Source organism: Hyaena hyaena, unplaced genomic scaffold (assembly GCF_003009895.1).
Source record: "Hyaena hyaena isolate Hyena2069 unplaced genomic scaffold, ASM300989v1 scaffold_796, whole genome shotgun sequence".
NCBI classification, from domain to species: domain Eukaryota; kingdom Metazoa; phylum Chordata; class Mammalia; order Carnivora; family Hyaenidae; genus Hyaena; species Hyaena hyaena.
This window is the reverse complement of record NW_024081429.1, coordinates 831226-854518: the sequence shown is the minus strand read 5'-3', so window position 1 is coordinate 854518 and position 23293 is coordinate 831226. Positions and strand designations below refer to the sequence as shown.

Below are 23293 nucleotides of genomic sequence, written 5' to 3'. Positions count from 1 at the left end.
AGGCTCTGAGCTGGCAGTCAGCACAGAGCCCGACGCGGGGCTCGAACCCACAAACCGCGAGATCATGACCTAAGCGAAAGTCGGACGCTTAACTGACTAAGCCACCCAGGCGCCCCTCTCCATTTAGTTTTTACATTTCCACTATAATGATACATGTTGTGGAATCTTTTTTTTTTTTTTTTAATGTTTAGTTTTGAAAGAGAGAGAGAGAGTGCGGACAGGGGAGGGGCAGAGAGAAAGAGAGATATGGAATCTGAAGCGGGCTTCAGGCTCTGAGCTGTCACACAGAGCCCGACATGGGGCTCGAACCCACGGACTCTGAGATCATGACCTGAGCTGATGTTGGACGCTTACCCGACTGAGCCCCTCAGGTACCCCGTGGACATCTTTTTAAAAAACGTTTAAGGCTGTGTGAATCCATTTGGAACCTCGGCATGAAATGGTTGGAAGACTGTCTAATTCATCCCATCCTTAGGATCTCTCCTGGTTTAGAAATTTTTCTTTAGTGGAAGCTACAAGTTCTTAAAGAGGAAGTTGAGGTGAACTGTAAGGTTACTTATATTTAAAGATATGTAAAATACAGCCATTGCCAACATCACTCATCACAGGGAAATGGGACTCAAAACAGTTTCCAAGGCAGGTGGGGGAGGCAGAAAGGCTCGCAGAGATCCTGTGCTTGGTCAACTAGCACTTTGCTGTAATGTGAGCCAAGGGCAAGAATTTTCTAGATCGGAGGCAGATTGGGTTGCATCCTGCAGGGACTTGTCACGAGGGAAGGAATTTGTGTTCTACTCCAGGCATGTGAGACCCATTGGAAAGGTGTAAGCAAAGGACTCACACAGTCCAATGAGATGCTAAGGGAGATGGCTGTGGGGACAGTAAAGGCAATGGAATGCTGGGGGGAGACCAAGGGCCAGTGGGAAATCCAAGGGAACCAGCAAGGACCAGTTGGAGACATCAACCCCAAGGACGGGATTTGACAGGAGCTACTGACCAGTCCGCTCCCTGCCCCCGGCCGCCCCCACCTGGCATCCGCTTTGACCCTGGGCACCCCCAGCGGCTCTCCAGTGATCTCAATCTGCAACAGGATCCAGGTCCCCGTTCAGAAAACCAGGTGGACTGAATTCCCCCTGGCTGCTCGTATTTCTTAGAAATGAGACCCAAACCCTCAGCTAGACCCTAGGAGACTCCTGCTGGCCGGCTCCTGCCTCACCTATCATGAAGCCCCCATGATGGAGCCGACCTTTCAGGAGACCCCACCAGCCCCACAAATGCTCTCATAGACCTTGCTCCCTGGCTGCCAGTACAAGGTACGTGCACCCCTTCTTTCCTGGGAGCCCTCCCTGACCACGCTGTTCTCCGTTCCTAGGCTGGTTCCACTACGACCCACTACATACAACCCACCATCCACGATCCACCATCCACAGCGCTCACTGCCATACAGTTTTCTTCCTGCTTAAACTTTTCATGTGCATATGGTTTCTTTTCCCCGGCGGAGCCTTGGGCTTCTAGAGAACAGCTTTCCTTTTGTGCCTTCTGCTGTCTCCAGCAGGTGGCGAAAGCCCAGTGAAAATGCGCCTCAGACTAGTGAAGGCTTCAGGGGCAGATGATTCAGGACTGAAAGGGAAACACCCCCTGATGTTTACAGTTGTGGCTTTCTGTGTTGTTGTTATTTTTCTTAACATTATGTTCCTGTCAGAAATCACAGCTTCAAAGGCGCGGTAAGAAATCAGTCAGCTTTGGGATTCCCAGTCATGAAAAAGGAAAACTTTTCCTTAGCATCTTTCCTGGGCCCTCAGAGCCATGAATAAGCCCATTTTGAAGAGCAACCCCATCCGCCCTGACCATGGACATGTTGGCCAGAGATCACACAGAGACTTGTCCTCTGCACGGCCAGCGACCCGGGGAGCTCCTCAGCGAGGGAGCTTTTCAGGTGATGTGAAGGTGTGTTGTGCTCTGATTTAGGGGCAGGTAAATTGAAATGACTTCCAGTCTTCCCTAACTTGAACAAGAGAGGTTCACATCCCAGGTGGACTTGGTGGACACGTGCTGGAGGCAGGTGTAGTGACCCCCCCCCCGCCATTGTTCCTGCTCGTGAGGGAGGGACACCGGTGCACGAGGGAGACCCCTGTGCGGAAACCCAAAGTCCACAGTGCCAGGTGGTGAAGGAGAGTGACCCGTGTCACCTTCCAGACAGCTTTCGTCACAGGGCAGTATCGGCGGAGGTTTCTACGATGAGTTTATGGGAAACAGAAAGGTACAGGAACGTTTCCTAATTTATTTTTTCTTGTGTTGATTCCTTTTCATGGACCATAGGAATGTCGCCCAGCCTGGGGGAGCTGGTGTGTCCCTGTGGTCTGAGTCCCGCTGACCGCTGGGGACTGGCCTCCCCTCCCTGCTGTCCTCCGGGCCAGGCCCGCCTCCTGGGACCAGGCAGTTGGCAGCTGGCTGTCTCCAGACAGTGCTTTAGCGCCGATTCTTCGGCTCAGGCCATCACGTCATGGCTTGTGAGTTCGAGGCCTGCATTGGGCTCTGCTCTGACGGTGCGGAACCTGCTTGGGATTCTGTCTCTCTCTCTCTCTCTGCCCCTCCCCTGCTCAGGCTCACTCGCTCTCTCTCTCTCAAAAAAAAAAAAAGTATTTTTAAAAATTTTAGAATCCTGCATATGATAGGCCAGAAAAAGGGGTGTGGGCATCCTGTGAAAGCTGTCACAGCCTGACTCTGCACCCGGGCCCTTGCTCATCCTCAGGCATTGGGACACCGCCGTTGCTGCTCTACGGACGGAGCGGGAAGCCTCCCGCCGAGGCCAGCTGCTGCTGCAGGAGGCCGACGTATCGGCCCTCCGCCTCCTGGAAGCCCTCCTGCAGACGGGGCCCCACCTGCTGCTTCAAACGTACGTTTTCCTCGCCTCGGACTTCACAGACGTGGTGCCAGGTGAGACATGTCCGACCCCCGAGCACAGACCCCCCTACTTCCCGAGGGGAGTAGAAATGAGGGACTTTGAAAAGCCTGGCAGCCCCAGATCTGCCCGTGCTGGGGAGAATTGGGGCAGCCCGCGCTTGCTGGCATGAGACGACAGCCCAAACGGGCTTCTGTTTGAGGTGGGCTTCCTTTGCGGGTCAGTCCACAAGACGGAGGTGGTGCATAGTCACACGGCCCTGGACGTACTCGGGAAGGGACCACACGCTGTCCCTCAGGGGCACCAGTGCCTCAGTTTCTCCCATGTCCTCAGGCACTGGCCTAACTTGACGCAGCCAGAGGCCTAACCCACCGAGAGCAAATCTCATGCGTGAAACATGTCACCGTGTCACCAGCCTGCATTTTCTATGGCGTAGTCTCCCCCCCTCCCATTTCCTCCTGGGCTCCTCTTGACTCTCCGCCAGCCTCCTCCTCCTCCCCCCTCTCTGGGGAGCGCCCACATTTGTGTGTGCTCATGATACGGCCCTAGAACTCACGGCTGCGCTGTGCTTCTGTCCGTCTTTATCGTGCGGCCTGGCACGCTCTGTGTTCTGACTTTATTTCTCTGGCTAAACCCCCACATGAAGGGACACTGGCTCCAAGAAAACACGCCCCAAGCCTGTCCCCCACGCCTGTCCTGCTGCGGAAAACCGGGACGGAGACAGTTTGCGCGCCCAGTACTTTGGGATGGCGCTCCGTGGCCAGGCGCCCCCTTCAGCTGCGTCCTTACACAGAGCTTGGGCGGAGGGCCGCGAGGGTCAGTGCCCCCCACACTTTTCTCAAAGGGCCTGGAAGGGAAGGGCCCCGCTCGCGTGCCGGGAAAGCGCCCGCCCTGCGTTGTGCAGAGGACCGGCTGCTGTGCGTGTGCACACGTGTCCCTGCCGAGCCGCGGCACCCTCTCCGCACCGGGGCGCTGGGCCGGGCCGTCCGGAGGCGTGGGCCAGCCCGCAGCGCGCTTGTCGTCCGCTCGCCTTCCAGGCGTGAGCGCGCTGTGCTCCTGGTCCGCGCCGGCCTGGGCCCTGGTGGGCTACGCCTGCTTCCCGGGCCTGGCGAGGCCGGGCCGCCCTGCTCTGCCAGCGGCTCTGGAGGATGGGCATGCTGGGCGCCCGCGTCCCCAGTCTGCTTCTCTTCGTCCGCGCTCACCGCGCCTGGGCTCTCGTGTTTGGAGGTGAGTGGAGCGTGTTCCGCGGCTGTCGCTGTGTGCAACAGACCAGCCGGGATGGAACGCCTTCTGTTTTGTTGGATGCATTTTATTTTATCCCCCATCATTTATGTGTTTATTTTTTATTATTATTTTTAACTTAAATCCACGTTAGTTAACATGTAGTGTCATGATGATTTCAGGAATAGAATTTAGTGATTCATCACATACGTATGAAGTACTTAATGCCTTAAAGTAACCATTTACCACCATCGTACTCCCTTCTGAGGGGCCACGGGCGTTCCTGCTCAGGGGGCCTCAGGTGGGCGCTGTAGGAATTCATAAGGAGGCTCTACTGGGCTGGGCATACAGACGGCGGCCTCAGTCTGTATGGGTGCCCGTGTGCCCTTTCTCCTCAGCAGAGCAGCCTGGGCGTGGACAGGGTGGATGGGGGTTCCAGGAGACATCAGAGGGACGCTGCCGGCCCCCTAAGGCCAGCCGAGCCCTGGGTCAGCACGGCTTCTGCTGTATAATACCTGTCAAAGTAGTAATGACCCGTCCACAGTCCAGAGCTTGAAGAAAGAGACCCCATCCGCCACAGGGGTGCGGTGAGGGGCCAGTATATGGTGGCTGTCTCTCTGGAGACACGCTCCTGTGATGTAGATAGCCCAGCCCTCAGCCTGGCCGGCTCCAGACCACAGCTACAGGTGCTCTGAGCATTCCTCCGAAGACCATGTCCCGTATCACGGCTGAGATCCTTCTGTAGAAAGACAGGAGGGAGGCATAGGGTCCCGCCTGTCCTGATGTAACACAAAAATACCCACTACATGGACCCAAAAGTATACAGCCAACTGATCTTTGACAAAGCAGGAAAGAATATCCAATGGAAAAAAGACAGCCTTTTTAACAGATGGTGTTGGGAGAACTGGACAGCAACATGCAGAAGAATGAAACTAGATCATTTTCTCACACCATGCACAAAAATCAACTCAAAATGGATAAAGGACCTGAACGTGAGACAGGAAACTATCAACACCCTAGAGGAGAAAGCAGGAAACAACCTCCTTGACCTCCACCGCAGCAACTTCTTACTTGACACATCCCCAAAAGCAAGGGTATCAAGAGCAAAAATAAACTGTTGGGACCTCATAAAGATTAAAAGCTTCTGCACAGCCAAGGAAACAACCCAGAAAATTAATAGGCAACCAACGGAATGGGAAAAGATAGTTGCAAATAACATATCAGATAAAGGGTTAATATCCAGAATCTATAAGGAACTCACCAAACTCCACGCCCGAAAAACAAACAACCCAGTGAAGAAATGGGCAGAAGACATGAACAGACACTTCTCCAAAGAGGACATCCAGATGGCCAACAGACACATGAAACGATGCTCAGCATCCCTCCTCATCAGGGAAATACAAATCAAAACCACACTGAGATACCACCTCACGCCAGTCAGAGTGGCTAAAATGAGCAAATCAGAGAACTCTAGATGCTGGCGAGGATGTGGAGAAACGGGCGCCCTCCTACACTGTTGGTGGGAATGTAAACTGGTACAGCCCCTCTGGAAAACAGTGTGGAGGTTCCTCAGGAAACTAACAATAGAACTCCCTTATGACCCAGCAATAGCACTGCTAGGAATTTACCCAAGGGATACAGAAATGCTGAGGCATAGGGGCACATGTACCCCAATGTTCATAGCAGCACTCTCCACAATAGCTAAAACATGGAAGGAGCCTAAGTGTCCATCAACAGATGAATGGATCAAGAAGATGTGGTTTATCTATACCATGGAATACTCCATGGCAATGAGAAACAATGAAATCTGGCCATGTGTAGCAACATGGATGGACCTTGAGGGTGTTATGCTGAGCGAAATAAGTCAGGCAGAGAAGGACAAATATCATATGTTTGCACGTATAGGAGGATTAGGAGGAACTTGACGGAGGAACGAGGGGGAGAAGAAGGGCGGAAATGGTGGGGGAAAGGGAGAGAGGCAAACCATGAGAGACTCTTGAATGCTGACAAAAACTGAGGACTGATGGGTGTGGGGGGGAGGGGGGATGGGCACGGAGGAGGGCACTTTGGGGATGAGCACTGAGTGTTATGTAGAAACTAATTTGACAATAAACTATTTGTAAAAAAAAAAAAAAGAAAGAAAGAAAAATACCCACTACATACTGTGATAGGGGGCCCAGCTTCTGAGAGCCCTCCATGTCTTCTGAATGCTGATTTGCGACATCTTCTCTGTTTCAAATAGGGCACCTCCACTGAGCCCACCTCTCACCCCCACCTCAGTCTAGGTACGTGGATGTGAATAGTGTCAAGGGGGTCTACCTGACCCTGCAGGAGCATTGTGGGGTCTCAGTGTCCCCCACCGAGCAGAAGTATCTCTTCTGGCCATCAGGGAATACACTCTGTTAGAAGGAAGTGTACTCACGTTTTAAGAGAACAGGAGGCACTGAGAAATATTTACACTGAGGCCTAGAACAAGTGTTAATACCCTTGTTGGCAGGAAGGAGAAATTTTTGAAAGAAATTGTGCTCCTAAAGAGACATTGGCGTTTTTATTCATTTTTTGAAATTCAGCACAAACTTCAGTAAGATATTATTCATCTTAAAATATAGGAATAAAAATTATAGCTGGACCACATACAGATCTTTCCATTGGATGTGGAGGCTTTCAGCTCTTGAACCAGTGATTTAAAATATAATGAGCCCGAGGTGCCTGGGTGGCTCAGTTGGTTGGTTAAGTATCTGACTTCGGAGGTCATGATCTCACAGCTTGTAAGTTCAAGCCCCGCATCAGGTCAGCACAAGCCTGGCTTCCCTCTCTGTCCCTCTCTCTCTACCCCTCTCTCACTTGCACCCTCTTTCTCTCAAAAAAAAAAAAAAATAGTGAGGCATGGGGTTCGTAACAGCCTCCTTAAACACCTCCTGTAACTGGAAGTGCATCAGTACGTAGTGTCTGGGGGGTGTCCTTGAGGCTAACTTTTGTGTGCTGGTCCCCAAATTGTTCAACTGCCCTTTACGAGGACCAGGTGAGATACTTTGGGCAAAGATAAAAGCTACTGGTGATAAAAGTTGCAGATCCCTCCTGGGTTTTGGTCGCTCGTCTCGGAAGCTGAGTCTGGTGGGGTCAGGACAGACAGGATGGCTCCGAGCCCCCCCCCCCGCCCCGTCTCCTTGTCGGTGCCCCAGCCCCTCCCCGGAGCCCCTCCCCAGGGCCCCTCCCGGACCCTGACTTCCATGGCCTGCCTCCCTCCAGGTGCCCACTGGCTGGTGATGACCTTCTGGCTTGTGGCACAGCAGAGCGACATCATCGACAGCACCTGCCATTGGAGGCTGTTCAACCTGCTGGTGGGGGCCGTGTACATCCTCTGCTACCTCAACGTCTGGGACGGCCCTTCCAGAAATCGCATGGCCGTGTTCTATATGGCAAGTGGCAGAGATGGCTTTCTTGACTCCTAACTTCATAAATTTCATATGTATAGAGGGACGCGTGTGTGCACATGTGTGTGAGTGTACATGTGGGCCTGTGTGTACTTGTGCACCCGAATCTACTGAAGAAGAAGTAGCTTGGTCTTAGGAAAAATCCTGAAAGGAATCACTATCTTGACAGTGACAGGCTCCGAACATCGTAGTCTGACATCCAGTTGTTGCCACACAGTTCACGTAGTAGGAACTGTGTTTTTTGAACAACTGCCTACATCTGATAACTATAATCGCAGCTCACCTGTGTCATGTCATATACGCAGCATCCTAGTTAATCGGCTCAGTCATCACCGAGTTCCATGCTGGTTCCTAGGATGTTGCAAAAACCACGGAGGTGACAGAATGCCTGTCATCGGGCCGCCTTCTAGCCCAGTGGGGGGATGGGCTCCATTCCCAAATAAGCAGCCCATGAGGCAGAATGTGGGTAAGTCCTAGTAGCCAAGCCGGTGTGAACTCACGGGTGTGGCGGGGATCACTTCCTGTCGGGCGACCAGAGGCGCCCCCGTCTAGAAGGGGGCAGGTTAGCTGCATGGCAAAGAGCAACGGTGAGAAAATGCAGCCAGCGCCGCAGAACACAGGTTTGGAGATGGGCGCTTGCGTTGGAGCTGTGGCTCACCATTTACTGTCACCAATGCACTTGGCCGAGGATTTAAACGCCCTGAAGCTGTTTTCTCATCGCACTTTAGGAACAGGGCCTCTCACATTCCTGCGATGGTTTTATAGGCTCCGCCCGCTTCTCAGGGCCCACACTGAAGACTAAATACATAATCTGGCACCAAATAACCAACACATCGTGGCCATTGTTGGCGCTAGAAAGCGGAGGAGACTCTCAGGGGCCTTCCAGGATGGAGCCATGAGCCCACGGAAGTGTCTAGGAGGCAGCGGGTGGTGTGGTCATCTCCTGTTTTTAGGGGAGCCCCGAGTGGCTTATCAACCCCACAGGCTACGGGGCCCACAGACCGTGAGGATTCGTGGTGCAGGACGTGGTATGGAGCCGCTCCAGACCTCGATTTCCCCGTCTGAGAACCAGGAATAACGGTACACCATGTCGCTGTGCGGGAGGAGGGCGGGCTGCTGAGGAGCCTGTGCATCCAGAGAGGGGTCACATTCGCGGCTCCGGAAGATCCGTCACTGGCCCCTCAGGCAGAAGGCGGACTCCTCAGATGCAGGTATGTTTACTGTCCAGCCTCCCGCGCAGCCTCACTCCTGCGGGCTCGTCACAGCTGGGGACTCCACCCACGGAGGTGACCTGGCACGTCCAGGGTCACGGGCTGGCCAGCGAGGTTGCCCAGGCGGGGCCCTGATCCCCGGGCGTCTGGTCCCAGCCTCCTGCCAACACCGCTCCAACGTCAGGCCTGCCGCGCCGTCCCCAGCAGGCGCCTTCCCTGGGAGAGACAGGAGCCCCGGCCCCGACAGAATGTCACTCCTTTGGGGTGAAGTGTGCAGCGTCGCCGAAGAGAAAGTTAACGCTGCACCTGCCTCTGTTGCTGCTGTTCCAGAAGCCAGAAGACCGCAGGCTACTTGGACATCCACTTGCTGAGGGGGATGGGCCTGGGGGCTTGGGGTCGCTCTGGATTTTAATGGCTAATGGCTTTGCTTAAATAATGGAAACCTGTCTCCAAGGTCAAAGCAGGGACCTCTGGAATTCTCTCACTGATTCACTCGACAAAAGCACAAAGCGTTTGTATTCCTGTAGGTCCTGTGCCGTGATGAGTTCCTGTCCTGAGACCTCTTGTTCTCACCTTCAGACCCTGGGAATCCTAACAGAACCCTTAGTACAGCTAACAGCTCGGGCAGGGTCGTCCGGCGCCAGGCGCTGTTCTTTTTTTTTTTTTTTTAATGTTTTATTTATTTCTAGGAGAGAGAGAGAGAGAGTGAGCAGGGGAGGGTCAGAGAGAGAGGGAGTCACAGACCGAAACAGGCTCCAGGCTCTGAGCTGGCAGTCAGCACAGAGCCCGACGCGGGGCTCGAACCCACGAACCGCGAGATCATGACCTAAGCGAAAGTCGGACGCTTAACCGACTAAGCCACCCAGGCGCCCCAAGCCACCAGGCGCTGTTCTAAGCTCATTCATTAACTATCTTCTTTCTCACCACACTCGATGAACCGAAACCCATTTTACAGATGCAGACACTGAGGCGTGGAACGGTCAGGGATCTGCTCAGACAGCATGGTCTGATGCTGTGGGGCCAGCGGTGGCCGGGCAGGGAGCTGGGAGCATTGAGCTGAAAGGCCTTGGGGCCACTGTGGGACCACGTCTCAGCCTGGGTGATTGTCACCGGCACTCGGGAGCCTCTTCAAAGTCGGTCGCAGGTGCCGTGTCAGCGGCTCCACCCAGCAGGTCCGAGTGGGGCCTGGAGTCGGCATTTCAGAAGCGCATCACGTGGTGCCGATGGTCAGCCCAATGGAGAACGTTCACCTGACCTTCTGCCCCACAGGTGGAAACCGGCCCCTGGGGGTGTGGGAAGGGGAAAGCCAGGTGTGACCCCTCCCATGTGCCACCCGTGCCACCCGTTTGTTCAGCTGAGCCTGCGCACACGGCCTCCTTCGTGCGCCAGCAGGGGATCCGATGCCAGGGTGTGGGCAGGTCGATTCTCAGGGGCCAGAGACGCAGACGCATGGACGCAGCCGCTGTGGCCAGAGAAATGACGCTCAGACACCTGCAGGAGTACCAGCGGCCAAGGCAGGCGGTACAGCCGGGTCTCCGAGCTGAACGCGGCCCGGAGAAGGCGTGGTGAGGGCTCCGGGGCATTTCAGGAAAACGCTACAGAAGCAAAACACGGAGTACCAAGGAGTCCCCAGGAACACGCGTGCGGTGGCACGGAGGATAAGCTGGACCAGGCCCCTAGTTAATGCAGCGAGGGGCACCTCAGGGGCGCCGACTGGTGGCTCAGTCGGTTAACTGTCCGGCCGCAGCTGAGGTCAGGATCGCACGGTTTGTGGGTTCGAGCCCCGTGTCCGGCTCCGTGCTGACAGCTCAGAGCCTGGAGCTGCTTCAGATTCTGTGTCTCCCTCTCTCTGACCCTCCCCTGCTCACGCTGTCTCTCTCTCTCTCTCTCAAAAATAAGCAAATATTTTAAAAAGTTAAAAAAAATAAAGGCGATGAAAACAGAGCTAGTGAAGTCCATCGCAGCAGGGAAGAGGGTCAGGCAGGAGCCCACCTCGTCTGTTGTGCAGAGGTGCGTGCATATGTTAAAGGGACGCTGGGGATGTGGAGGGGACGTTTGAGCAGATCAAGGGAAAGGAAATGTATGGCAAGTGGGAAAGGGAAGCTTAATTGGACTGTGATATCTAGTTTGCTGGCATTTATCGGGAGGCCCTCACTTCTTGTATCTGAATGACAGGAGGCTGTAGTTCATGCAAGTTAGAGCAAGCTCTCCACCGCCCCCAACCCCGCCTGCCAGGCCTGCAGGCTGATCTTGAATGTTAGCAGTTCAAAGAGACGGCTCTCAGGTCCTTGAGGAGGCCATTCTGGATGGCAGACAACTTACACCTCAGAGACACAGAGAAAGGATTTGTATGCCTAGGCTTCCTTCCTTCCTTCCTTCCTTCCTTCCTTCCTTCCTTCCTTCCTTCCTTCCTTCCTTCCTTCCTTCCTTCCGTTTATTTTGAGAGAGACAGAGACAGCCCGAGCAGGGGAGGGACAGAGAGAGAGAATCCCAAGTAGCCTCCACACTGTCAGCTCAGAGCCTGATGCAGGGCTTGAACTCACAAAACCGTGAGATCATGACCTGAGCCGAAGTCCAGAGTTGGACGCTGAACCCACTGAGCCACACAGGCACCCCTGCACTTACAAGCTTTCTAAAGTAATAGGTCTAAGAGGGGGGTCAGGGCCTAACTGCCTTTCCCCAGACTTTGGCTGGAATGAACAGGAAATCTTCCCAGCAGTGTTCGCTTCCTTAGGCAGAAACTTGATTGGGGCCAGGGTCCTCACCTTAGGGATGCAGCCGTGAGTGGTTAGGAGCTGTGTTAGTGTTTGTTCTCTCAACGTGTAGGGGTGAGGAGAGAGTGGAGCGGCGATAGAAGTATTTGCTGTACTTTGACCAGCTTGAGGCTGATCGAGGGCTTCGAGATGCCTTCTGTGTCAGCTTTGGTCGAGGAGAGTCTGTCAGCGGAATGTCATCGTATCTGTCAGGGTTCTCTGGAGAGACAGAACCCGTAGGGTATGTAGAAATACTTAAGAGGGGTTATTATGGGGATTGGCTCATGCGATCATGGAGGCTGAGGTGGGACACAGTATGCTGTCTAGAAGCCGGAGAACCAGGAAAACGTGATGTAATTCAGTCTGAGTCCAGAGGACCAAGCGCTAGGAGCCCATTGTCCAAGGACAGGAGAAGATGGGTGTCTCAGCTCAAGAAGAGAGAGGATTTGCCTTCCTTCACTTTCTTCTTCTGTTGGCCCCCCCACACACACACACAGATTGGACGGGGCCCACCTGCACTGCCGAGGGTCATGGTCTTTACTCAGTGTACTGATTGAAACGCTAACCTCTTCTGGAAACACCCTCATGGACACACTCCGGAATACTGTTTTACCGGCATCTGGGCAGCCAGGCAGCACTTGTGGCCCATCACATCTGTAGTCATTGTGGGAGCCGCATGTTGGAGGATGATTCTGGAAAGGGAACTCGGGGATGCTCTGTAAACAGGATTGCCTGCATGATCGGGGATGGGGTCTTGGTGGCCCTAGGCTGAGATGGGGCTGTCTCGAGGTGTGTTGGGGGAGGTGACAAGGTCTGATCTGCAGGTGAAGCAGATTACCGGGCAGTGGTGTGGAGGAGAGATTGTGGATGGGTCACGAAGGCAGAGGGAACAGGACCCAGACAGGAAGTGACAGGGTCACACTTTGAAAATGGCAGGAAGGACAGGCAAAAGGCAATGGATTTGAGACAAACATACGGATTGGGCTCAACAGACCAGATAGCTGATGAGACGTGGTTAATGTAAGGAGCAGAGAGAGAGAAACCCCACCTTTTGTGGACTGGGCCAGTGGGTAATGCCACTTATTGCTGAAATATGCGTCCTGAACCTTGGAAACACTGCTGCCCATAGCCTAGAGGCCTGGGGAGAGTGGGCATCCTTAGGGTTGTTGAGCAGCTCTTAATAACAGTTTCAATTCTCTTCTTAGCTGACTTTCCTGGAGTTAAAATGGTGCCCATGTATGACCGTGGCAAAAATTTCCAAGACTTTTGGCCTAACGGTATTAGAGTTTAGTTTTTAACGTCTCCTACATAATATTGAAATATATCATCTTCTAATTACGTCCAATTTGTTTATGTATTTTAAAAAATATATATAATATAAATATATAAATAATATATAAATATATATAAATAATATATAAATATATATATAAAAACTGGCAACCAGAGTTAAGAAGCCAGCCTGGATGGGGGTAGGAAGAGCCTTCTGTAAGAGTGGCCGCCATTTTGGACCATGGAGGAAGGCTCCATTTTCAGCCAGCAGGAGTGCCTTCCCTTGCTGTCACTTGGGCCACAGGCCAAATTTACCTCTAAAGAGGCACATAATTGAACAAACGACACTAACGTCATTATAAAAGTTTATGACACTAGTGTACTGGATTTCAGGAATTTAATGGGGTTTTGAGCTCTTCAGATACTTTTAATTATTGCATGATAAAACTAAGACACACGTGCACTCAACATGAGAATGTGAAATGTCTAAAACTGGAAATAAAAGTCCCCTCCCTCAGCCCACCTGACTCAGCAAAGGGAGCCCCAATAGCCACGTGGGCTCTGCCCTTACGTTCCATGTGCATTTATGATTCTGCAGACATTTTAATGAGCTGCATTGAGAAGAGGGAGAATTCCCCCTTTGCCAGAGAAGCTCTCTCAGACCTTGACCCTGCTACTGTTGGGGGGCGGGGTCAGCCGTGGGCACCCCAGTGGGCATTGAGGACGGAGCCTCCAATGCTGAAGGACACCGCGGCGGAATTTAGGATGAGTGTCCCCGAGGCCATGTGCACATGACTTTTGGTGGTGACTCTCCCTTTGGGCCCCATAGATCATGCTGCTGGAGAACATCATCCTTTTGCTGTTGGCCACCGACTTTCTCCAGGGGGCCTCCCAGACCAGCCTGTGGACCGTCGCCGGAGTCCTGTCTGGATTTCTGATCGGTAAGGCCCGATGTTCCCTCCCTCTCCACCCCCCGCTTTTTTCTTTACAATATAAACTAACACCAAAAGCAGGAAACTATGCCCAGCAGTGGTGAGCTGGAGACCAAGGCGTGGAGCTCACTGTGCCTCCGGTTGTGGCCCCACCAGGACATCAGCAACTGGACGCGGCCTTCATCCGGAACCCAAGCAGATGCCCACGCTGTGCGCTCTAGCAAAACGGACTCGTGGGCAGGGCATCCTCCTCGGGGTTCTGCTGGGGTCCAGCCGTGACTCCCCTCTGCTTTCCACCTCAGTACCCCAGCATCGGGGAGCAGAGCAGGGATCCCCCCATGACGCCGCGTGCTGTATGCCGACAGGAACCCCACGACATGGGTGCCAGATTTCCCCCAATCCAGAGCTGAGGAGGGTGGCACAGAGGAAGCTAAATAATGTGCTGTAAGATCAGACACCGTGCAGGTGGCAGACCTGGGACGCACACCCTGCTCCCGCCCGGCGTCTGCCCGGGGCCTGGCAGTTCAGATCGTCAGCTTGGCTTTGTGAATGAACGCGTGACTCAGAGCACACCTTGCCCACGGCGTTAACCTGGCTTCACAGGTGGACGGGAGCTGAGAAGGGGGTTCCTGGCCATTCTTGGGAAATGAAAATAAAGGAGGGAGAGAGCGAGGGTGTTTTCATTCTCAGCGCGGTGGCCCAGGGCACAGTGAGCGGGGAGCTGGGGACAAGGGTCAGCTCCAGGGCTCAGACAGAGCCACCTGCTGATCCTTCTCCCCCTCTTTCCGGAGCTGCCCAAACCCGGACTCCCAGGTGGCCCCGGAGGGAGCCCTCAGCAGGAAGACGGTGGGTGAGCTCTAGTCCAAGGCACACAGGCTTTATAAATGTTTTTTATGTTTACTTACTTATTACTGAGAGATGGAGTGCACAGGCGGGGGAGGGGCAGAGAGTGGGAGACACAGAATCCGAAGCAGCTCCAGGCTCTGGGCTGTCAGCACAGAGCCCGATGCAGGACTCGAACTCATGAACCATGAGATCATGACCTGAGCCGAAGTCAGACACTCCACTGTCTCAGCCCCCCAGGCGCCCCAAAGGCACACAGGCTTTACAAACAGGCAGCACTAGCTCACAGCTTGAGAGCCCTTGACCAACTTTTATTGAGTTCCTACTGCATGCCAGCCGGGTGTTGTAACCCATAACCCTGTGAATGACGTGGGCTGGCTGAAAGGCTACTCATAAAATGTGTGTACTGTGGACTTGGCTGATAAGGGGAGTTAGTTCCCTTTTCTGACCTTGGGTGGCTCATTATAAAAGATGAGTGACCCTTCGCCCACCAGCATTGTGAGTTCAGAATGGCGGGTAGAAATGGTTTGAGGGGCGCCCGCGGCAGGGCCGACACTCACCCCACAGGAGTGCTGTCTCCGTTCCCCCCAGGAGGCCCGCTTTGTTACCCCCACACCTCATCCCCCAGAAGTACAGGGAGAGGGTCCACGGGACCGTGTGTGAGCCCCCCCGCCCCCAGCTCCGTCGCGCTGCCGCCTGCCAGCTCCTCCGGGGCTCTGACCCCCTCTCCGGCTTCAGGCTCCTTGCTGTTTATAGTGAGTGCCCTGAAACCAAGCACTTGATCTAGTACAACAGGAAACTGGAAATAACGTGGGAGGCCCCTGGAATGCTCTGTTAAAGAAATTATTGCCGTCGTCAACACTTCTGATCAAAATAAATTACTCTGACAACAGTATGATTAAGATGTTTATGCACAGAGGAAGTGTTGCTACTGCTCGTGGAAATTCCTTGATATGGGCTTTTTGATGGATGTGTTCAGCCTTTCCTTGGGGCTTGTTTTTGAGGTTATCCTGACCGCCCCCTCCTCGAGCTCTGGAGTCTGTCGGCTGCCGTGTGGATGGCTCTGCCTTCTGAGTATTCGTTCTGTTACTTGAAAGTGAGGGGCGCTTGGATGGCTCAGGTGGTCAAGCGTCAGACTTTGGCTCAGGTCATCTTCTCGTGGTCTGTGAGTCTGAGCCCCACATCGGGCTCTGTGCTGACAGCTGGGAGCCTGGAGCCTGCTACCGATTCTGTGTCTCCCCCTCTCTCTGCCCCTCCCCTGCTTGTGATCTGCCTCTGTCTCTTCTCTGTTTCTAGCAGACACTTGACACACATGCACATACACACACATGTAACATGAGCCTATGCGCCCCCCACCCCCCGCCGCCTACATACCTAGAGTGCCCAGAGGCGCCCTCGAGGAAGAAGGCATAGAATCAACAGGATTGAACTTGGCTATTACTATTTCCAGGTCAGGCATATCTGCAGCCTGCAGAAGCTGGGGCCTACTTAAATGCCCCCCAAAACATAAAGATCTGATACTCCAGCAAGAGTCCTGTTTGGGAGCCCAGTTACAGTCATCTGTTCAGAATTCCAGAGTCTGGAATTCTCAAGCCACGAGGAGGATACAGGACTTCAAAGAACATGACCTTGACTCCTCCTTCTCTTCTTTTACAGGCAGCGTCTCGCTGGTGACTTATTACAGCCTGCTACACCCCAAGTCCGCAGACTTCTGGCGGGGCTTGGTGCGGAAGGCCCACGGCGTCGCAGCAGGTGATAAAGCAGAGGGAGAGCCTTCTCCGCAGGCCTCGGCCATAGCTGGAGAGGGGCTAGGGAACCCGGGCGCCCGCCCGCAGGAAGGGCATGAGCTAACAGGTCTGGGTAGGGCCCCTAGCCCACAGTGGGGACCCCCGGAGGCTGGGCTGGAAAGCCAGGTTGCTCAGGAAGATTCTTTCCTCAGTCACCATCACTGGCTGTTGCTGAAACTTGCCCTCAAAACAGGAAATGTGTCCAAGATCAACGCAGCCTTTGGACAAGTTGGTCCTGGCTTCTTAGGTCCCCCTCAGCGGGGGTTGGGCTGGCAGTACAGCCAGCCGAGGCCACCCCGGGCTTCCCAGCAGGGGCTCCCATCGTCACCCCTTGACCACCTCTCCTCAGACAAAGGCTGTGAAGTTGTCTGGAAAGCAGAGGCCGACCTGCTGGGAACCTCAAGTTACGTCTCTTCAGCCGGCAATAGTCCAGATGAGGCTCCCGGCCAGCAGCGGCCAGCTGCACCGAGGGAGGGCAGTGCCACGGAAGGAGCCGAGGCAGTTTCTCCGTTGCAGGGCAAGGGTGCGGGTGGCCGGGGAGGAGGGGGAGGACAGGAGAGCGCCACACTGTACTTTGGTGCCACGGCCGAGAGGGCCACGTCCCCACAGCGGGAAGACAGCCAGGCGGCTCTGCAGACGCCCCTGTGTGGGAGGAGGGCAATGCCCTCCCCTCGGCCGGCCACCCGGCCCTTCCCTGCCACCATGGCCAACATCAGCCCCATCCTGGGCCCGGGCCGCTCCAGAAGCTTCTGCCCCAGCACGGGCTTGGCCACCGGAGCCCTGGGCGGCTCAGCGCGTGGTGGGCAGCAGGAGCACCCGGGGGACCCGAATCTCCCTGCCGCTGCTGGGACATGGCTGGCATTGCAAAAGGTGAGCCTGAGGCCTGCAGACGAGCCCTGCCTCACGTCCACCCCCAAGTGTGAGCCTGCCCATGGGGACTGCGGCCGGAGGGCCACACCGTGTGTCCATGTGACCGCAGTCCCTGCGGGTAAGGCAAGAGGCGGGCAAGTCACGCTGGAGATTTGAGACCGGAGGCCCCCGGTTCAGACACCTACACCCTCTGTGTAACCCCCTCCAGACCTGTTGGCACAACTGAAGCATTTGTTTTGTTTTGTTTTTTTTTTTTAATATTTTTATTTATTTCTAGGAGAGAGAGAGACAGCGTGAGCAGGGGAGGGTCAGAGAGAGAGGGAGACACAGACTCTGAAATAGGCTCCAGGCTCTGAGCTGGCAGGCAGCACAGAGCCTGACGCGGGGCTCGATCCCATGAACCGCGAGATCATGACCTAAGCGAAAGTCAGACGCTCAGACGCTTAACCGACTAAGCCACCCAGGCGCCCCACAACTGAAGCATTTGAAGGAGCTGGACCGACTATTTCTGCGCTCCCCGCAAACACCACGTGCACACATGTGCACAGAACACACTTTCCTGTCCCGCTGTGGGAGCGGGGGATGGGGCTTCCCGTCAAAATTGCCCACCTCCTCTTACCAGCGATGTGATCCCGGTTTTTAAATTTAATTGAATCTTACGTTGTTGCTACGGCTTCCAGGAAACGCAGAGGTAAAGCCCAGAGTTCCGTTTTATTCTGAGTTCTCATTACAGTTTGCTTCTGCTGAAACAAAGTGGTTATGGGTCTCTTAACAGTATATTTGTGGTGTGTTTTATGAAACTCCGTGGTCTCTCTCTCTCTCTCTCAAAATAAATAAGTAAACATTTAAAAAAAGATTTAAAAACTCAGTCATAAGCCACTGAAGCAGAAGGTGGTCCACACGTAGAGGGCCAGGCGTCCATTTTACCTTTACAAACACCTCTGGGTTCAGGGACAATATTCAAGGCCCAAAGAGGAAGTGTAGCGTGGCTTCGTGGCGAGCTGTTGGACCACCATTGTCCCTCTTGCTGGCCACATATACCAATGGCTCAGAACTCCCGGTACAACAGGTAATGACAAAGGACTTCAGGCCACTGCCCGGCGGAGGAGCGTCAGAGAAAAGCCAGAGCCGGACAGTAGCTCCAGCAATGCAAACAGATGGTACCGAGGACTATTGCAGTGGGGAAGACAGAAAAGTCTGCAGCCGGGCTCAGCTCCAGATACAACATGGACAAGTGGGACCCGAGAGGCCAGGAGCAGGTGGGGGTCAGTGGATGGAAAGGTACTGAGGAAGCCCGAGGGGCTGAGGGAAGGTTCTGACTAACGCCGCCCAACAGGATTCCTGCTGGAGGCGGGCCAGGCGGCCAGAGCTCGCCTGGGGATAGGGTGGGGGTGTCTAGGGAGTTGGACCGTCTACATACAGAAGGATTCTTGCTAAAATTGGACACAGAGAGAAACATGGAAGTAGACCCTGTTGAAAGGTCCTGGGGCCCAAGTAGGGTTTGGTCATAGATGGCATGCATGAGCATCAGCAACTCTGCCCAGGACAATGAAAGGCACCTCTCTGAGCCGGGACATCTGCCTTCCCCCTCCGTGCCAACGTCTCGCCGAGGACTGGGTGCCCTTGCTACCTTGAAGACGGGGTTACTGGGCACAGGGGTCTACTTTTCTCCACTACCTGTCCTAATCGTTGTGCTCAGGATGCATGGGGCCCAAGGGTGACACTTTTAGAAGGAAGGTCCAAGCCCCTCAGGTCAAGAGCATCGAGGAGCCACCTGGAATTGAAGCAGCTGGGCTCGTGACCCCTCGCAAAAGGGGGAGTGTACCCCACGGTGGGGGGGCTCAGTAAGAGGTCAGAGAAGGGGCTCAGAGGATGGGGGCTTTTGTCTCCTACCACAGGCTCCACATGGCTTCATGTGAGGCTAATGTTGTATGAGATCGTTTGTTTCCCACAAAACACGTGACCTGACTGTGGGCACCAGTCAGGCTCCCAGAGGCTGACCTTAGAATAGAATATCAGTAGGAGCATAACAGCTGCTTGCTAAGCTAAGCATGATATACTGGATCTGTTCTATCCACATCACTGCCTCCGTAAACGGCCGTCACTCAGAACGTTAAAACACATGTGCCGCTCCCCTGGCATTTGCTCCAAGAGTATTTATGTCTGCGATTGCACCTGCCTGGCTGGTTTTCTTCCTTCTTACTGCATGAAGCCACATTGGATGCAACAAATGGGTTTCTAGGATCTGTAAACAACACAGACCGGACAAACACTACCTTCACTGCTATTTCTTTTTCCTTCTTTTTTTTTTTAATCTTTATTTTTGAGAAAGGGGGAGACACAGAATCTGAAGCAGGCTCCAGGATCTGGTCTGTCAGCACAGAGCCTGATGCAGAAGTTGAACTCAGGAAATGCGAGTTCATAACCTGAGCTAAAGTCAGACACTTACCCTACTGAGCCACCCAGGCACCCCCTTCACTGCTGTTTCTAAAAAGCAGGGAAAGCCCGAGCTATCCAGAACCTATAGGAACCAGGGTGGGCTCATGTGTTTCTACAGTGATTGTAAGTGCTTGAAGTAGGCTCTCTAACTCAGCTGTTTGCCCTGGCGAGGCCCAGTCTGATGGACGGCTCAGGGCAAGCACTCATAAACACCTGTTAAGTGGAATTGAATTTCTAGGTTTTTCCAAGATGGCTAAGGATTTTACTTCTCACAAGCGTAGCCTCTGAATAGCCATTTTGGTTCTGTTGTTTATTTTTACTCTCAAAGTCATCTGTACTCCCAGCGTGGGCCTTGAACACACAACCTCGAGCTCAGGACCTACGTGCTCTACCACTGAGCCAGCCCGGTGCCCACTGAATCACCACTTTGGACGTGGGAGTTGGTAAAACCGTCTCACCCTCCCTGGCTTTTTAGCAGAAGACTCTGATCTTCAGAAATTCACGGCCTCTCTTACTCTCGCGTGGGGTAACGGGAAGTTCAACAAAGGGACTGTTTGCAGAGTTGTGGGGTGGAGCTCCAGAAACCGAGGAGGGGTGGGGGAGCACCCCAGCTTGCTGCCTCTGCCCCGAGGGGGACCCGGGAGGGCACTCCAGCTTCAGCCGGCCTGTGCCGTCCACACTGTGTGCTCTGTGCCATGGTGACGGGAAGGAAGGAAGCACCTGGGCGGGCCCTGTTCTACCACCACTACCTGGGTCAGACCTGTGCTGAGGACGGGACTCAACACAGTCTACACAAGGTGACTTTGCAGCCCCCGGGTGACGGCCATTGTCAGTATGTCTGCTCTCCATGTCTCTTGCCCCTCATACAAGAGGAGAATAAAACAATTATTTCTAGCTACCTAGTTACTTAGATTCTGGACCGATGGTTACTATCTTTCTGTGATCCTTGCTGCTTTAAAGATAATTCTTTGAACATACTTCTATTAAGAAGGAGGAAAAAAATTGAGGCACCTGGGTGGCTCAGTCCATTAGGCAACCGACACTCGGTTTCAGCTCAGGTCATGATCTCACGGTGCATGGGTTCAAGCCCCGTGTTGGGCTTTGCTCTGTCAGTGCACAGCCTGCTTGGGATTCTCTCTTTCTCTCTCTCAAGATAAATAAATAAATTTGAAAAAAAAAAAAAAGGAGAGAAAACTGTAACAGATGTTAACTAGACTTGCTGTGGTCATTTTGTAATATATGCCAACATCAGATCATCATGATGTATACCTGAAACTAGTGTATGTCAGTTATACCTCAATTGAAAAAAAGAAAAAAAACAGCCAGAAAAATAAGAATGGAGGTTTTACGTCTCCTGCGCTCTTACGACATCAGAAGGGAGCCTAGAACCAAGCCAGTTCTTGGACGCGTTATCACAGCTGCTTTGTAAGTTGCTCAGGCCTGTATCCCTGGAGTGGAATCAGATGTGATGAGATTCGGTGAGGTTCCTTCTTTCAGAGCAGGGCCAAACGAACACCTCGGTGGCCTGAAACAGGAAGCATGTACTTTCACTCTGCCTTGGATTGCCGGTAAAGTCACATGTGCTCTGTGTCCCAGGGAACAGGAGCGGCCTACGTGCAGAAATTTCCAGAGGGGCTGGTGGACGTGTGCCACGCACCAGTCCCGCCCACATTCTGTGGCTTCCACAAGTCACGTGGCCACGCCCCGCGTGTGTGGGGCAGGAGTACCTCGATAGTCCGCTGCTGTCACAGGCCGCTACCCTCCCTTCACTCATGCCCTGTCCCTTTGGCCCCCGGCCCCCGACTTCAGGGCTGCGGGGTTCACCATGGCGGAAACGGTTAGTGCACATCGAACAAGGCTCTGAGTTTACAAACCCGGAAGCAGCCTCTATCACATCCCAAAGCCTCGGTGTTTATGACTGCAGACCTAGGTCTGATATGCATGTCATGACATACTTTACGTAAGTCAAGAGAGAGGTTTGATCCCCATTTTCTTTCAACCACAGACTTGTCAGCGAGGTTCCTCGACAATGGCTTTGGCTCTCGCCTTGGCCACTTGTGCCTTAGTTTTGAGTCTGTACTCCTTCTTTTCTTGTGACCCCAGGCAGTTTTTGTTTGTTTTAAATGTTTATTTTTGAGAGAGAGAGAGAGAGAGAGAGAGAGAGAGAGAAAATCCCATCCCAAGCAGCCTCCATACTATTAGCACAGAGCCCAGTGCAGGGCCCGAACTCACAAACCATGAGATCATGCCCTGAGCTGAAATCAAGAGTCAGACACTTCACCGACTGAGCCCCCCCAGGAGCCCCACTTACCAGTTCCTCGTAGTGGTTTTCACAGTCCTTGGACAGCCACCTGAGTGAAGATCCAGCGAGGGAGGCCCTTGGATTGGGCATTATGTGGGGGCTCGGATAGGGCGCCCCAGCTCCCCAGAGGGGCCTCCCAGTCCCTTCCCTCCTGTGTCCTTTCCCTCTTCTAACAGAGAGAAGAGGTGTCTGCAGAGCCATCGAGAGCCTGTGGACAGGCTGGGGGGGGGGGGTGGCGGGCTGCCCTCTGCAGCAGCCTCCTACGGGGGGACCTAAACACCCGTGAAATCCCTCACTCTGCTTACGCGTCCAAAGACCAGAGGATACGTTCACCTCTGAAACTGAGCGCCAGAGTAGCGGATCGCTTGGTTTTTCGTGCTACATTCTGCTGCGCCAACCCTGAGGTGCCTACATTCCTTTGGAGCTGCTGCCTGAATCCATTCTCAAGCTAAATGCGGATTAAACTGAGGCATCTTAAGGGATTAAACTGAGGCATCTTAAGCATTGAGAAAGGATTTTACTTGAAACCTCAGTCTGCTTGCTCTCTTTAAAATAGGCTATTACTTCTCTGCCTTCCTGAATGTAATTAAAGTTCCCATACCATTTAGGATGACCGACTCTTGGTTTCCCTGGGGCCGGAGGGATTACACTTAGGGCTAATACCAAATGGTCCCAGGCCAGCGGGGATGCCTGGTCACCCTAATACCTGTCAGCCCTGTTCACTTTTTGTACTTTATTGTAGCCACCAATTCAGAGAGGAGAGAAAATATTCCCTGGTTAAAAATCTAGGAAATTATATAAGTTTCCTGATATAAGTTTCTGTACCACCAGAACTCTGTCCCCGGCCCTCATCAGTCCTGCAAAAATCAATCTAATAGCCCCCTTGCCAGTCATGACTACCAAAGTCAAGATAATCACTAACTTCAAGCTGTATCGATGTTAGAGATCCTGATCTAAAGTCAAAGCTATCGTCCAGATTTTAAGTTAACATCCCTCAGGGAGGAAATCTCCCATGGAAAACTACCATGGAAAAATCCGTGACTTTGACCACACAGATACATTCATTATGGTAAGACTATAATCACAACATTGCCCGTCAGGGTTTCCATTATAAACGGGGTCTGAATCTTGGTGGAGCACGATTCTTTCCAGCTGGAGTAAACCACGGACAGGTTTTCAGCCCATTGGGGATTTTTCTGATTTGTTTACAAATTGGCAAGGCTGGGGTGTGGGGGAGGGAAAAGAGCGGGAAGATGAGGCTGGGAACGGAATAAACAATATGGACTTTTGTTCTTAGTGTGTTCTTTAAACTGAAACTAAGAACACACAA

General features: G+C 53.4%; 1 protein-coding gene across 1 annotated transcript in view; it reads left to right on the top strand.

Moving 5' to 3' along the window:
- The window catches only part of XKR5 (XK related 5), a 22294-nt gene extending 4849 nt beyond the window's left edge, over positions 1-17445 (top strand). The window contains 6 exon segments of the mRNA XM_039219172.1: positions 2750-2934; positions 3937-4018; positions 4020-4126; positions 7370-7539; positions 13620-13731; positions 16222-17445. Of these exon segments, the coding sequence (XP_039075103.1) occupies positions 2750-2934; positions 3937-4018; positions 4020-4126; positions 7370-7539; positions 13620-13731; positions 16222-17378 (1813 nt within the window). The 3' untranslated portion in view covers positions 17379-17445.
- The last annotated feature ends 5848 nt before the right edge of the window (positions 17446-23293 follow it).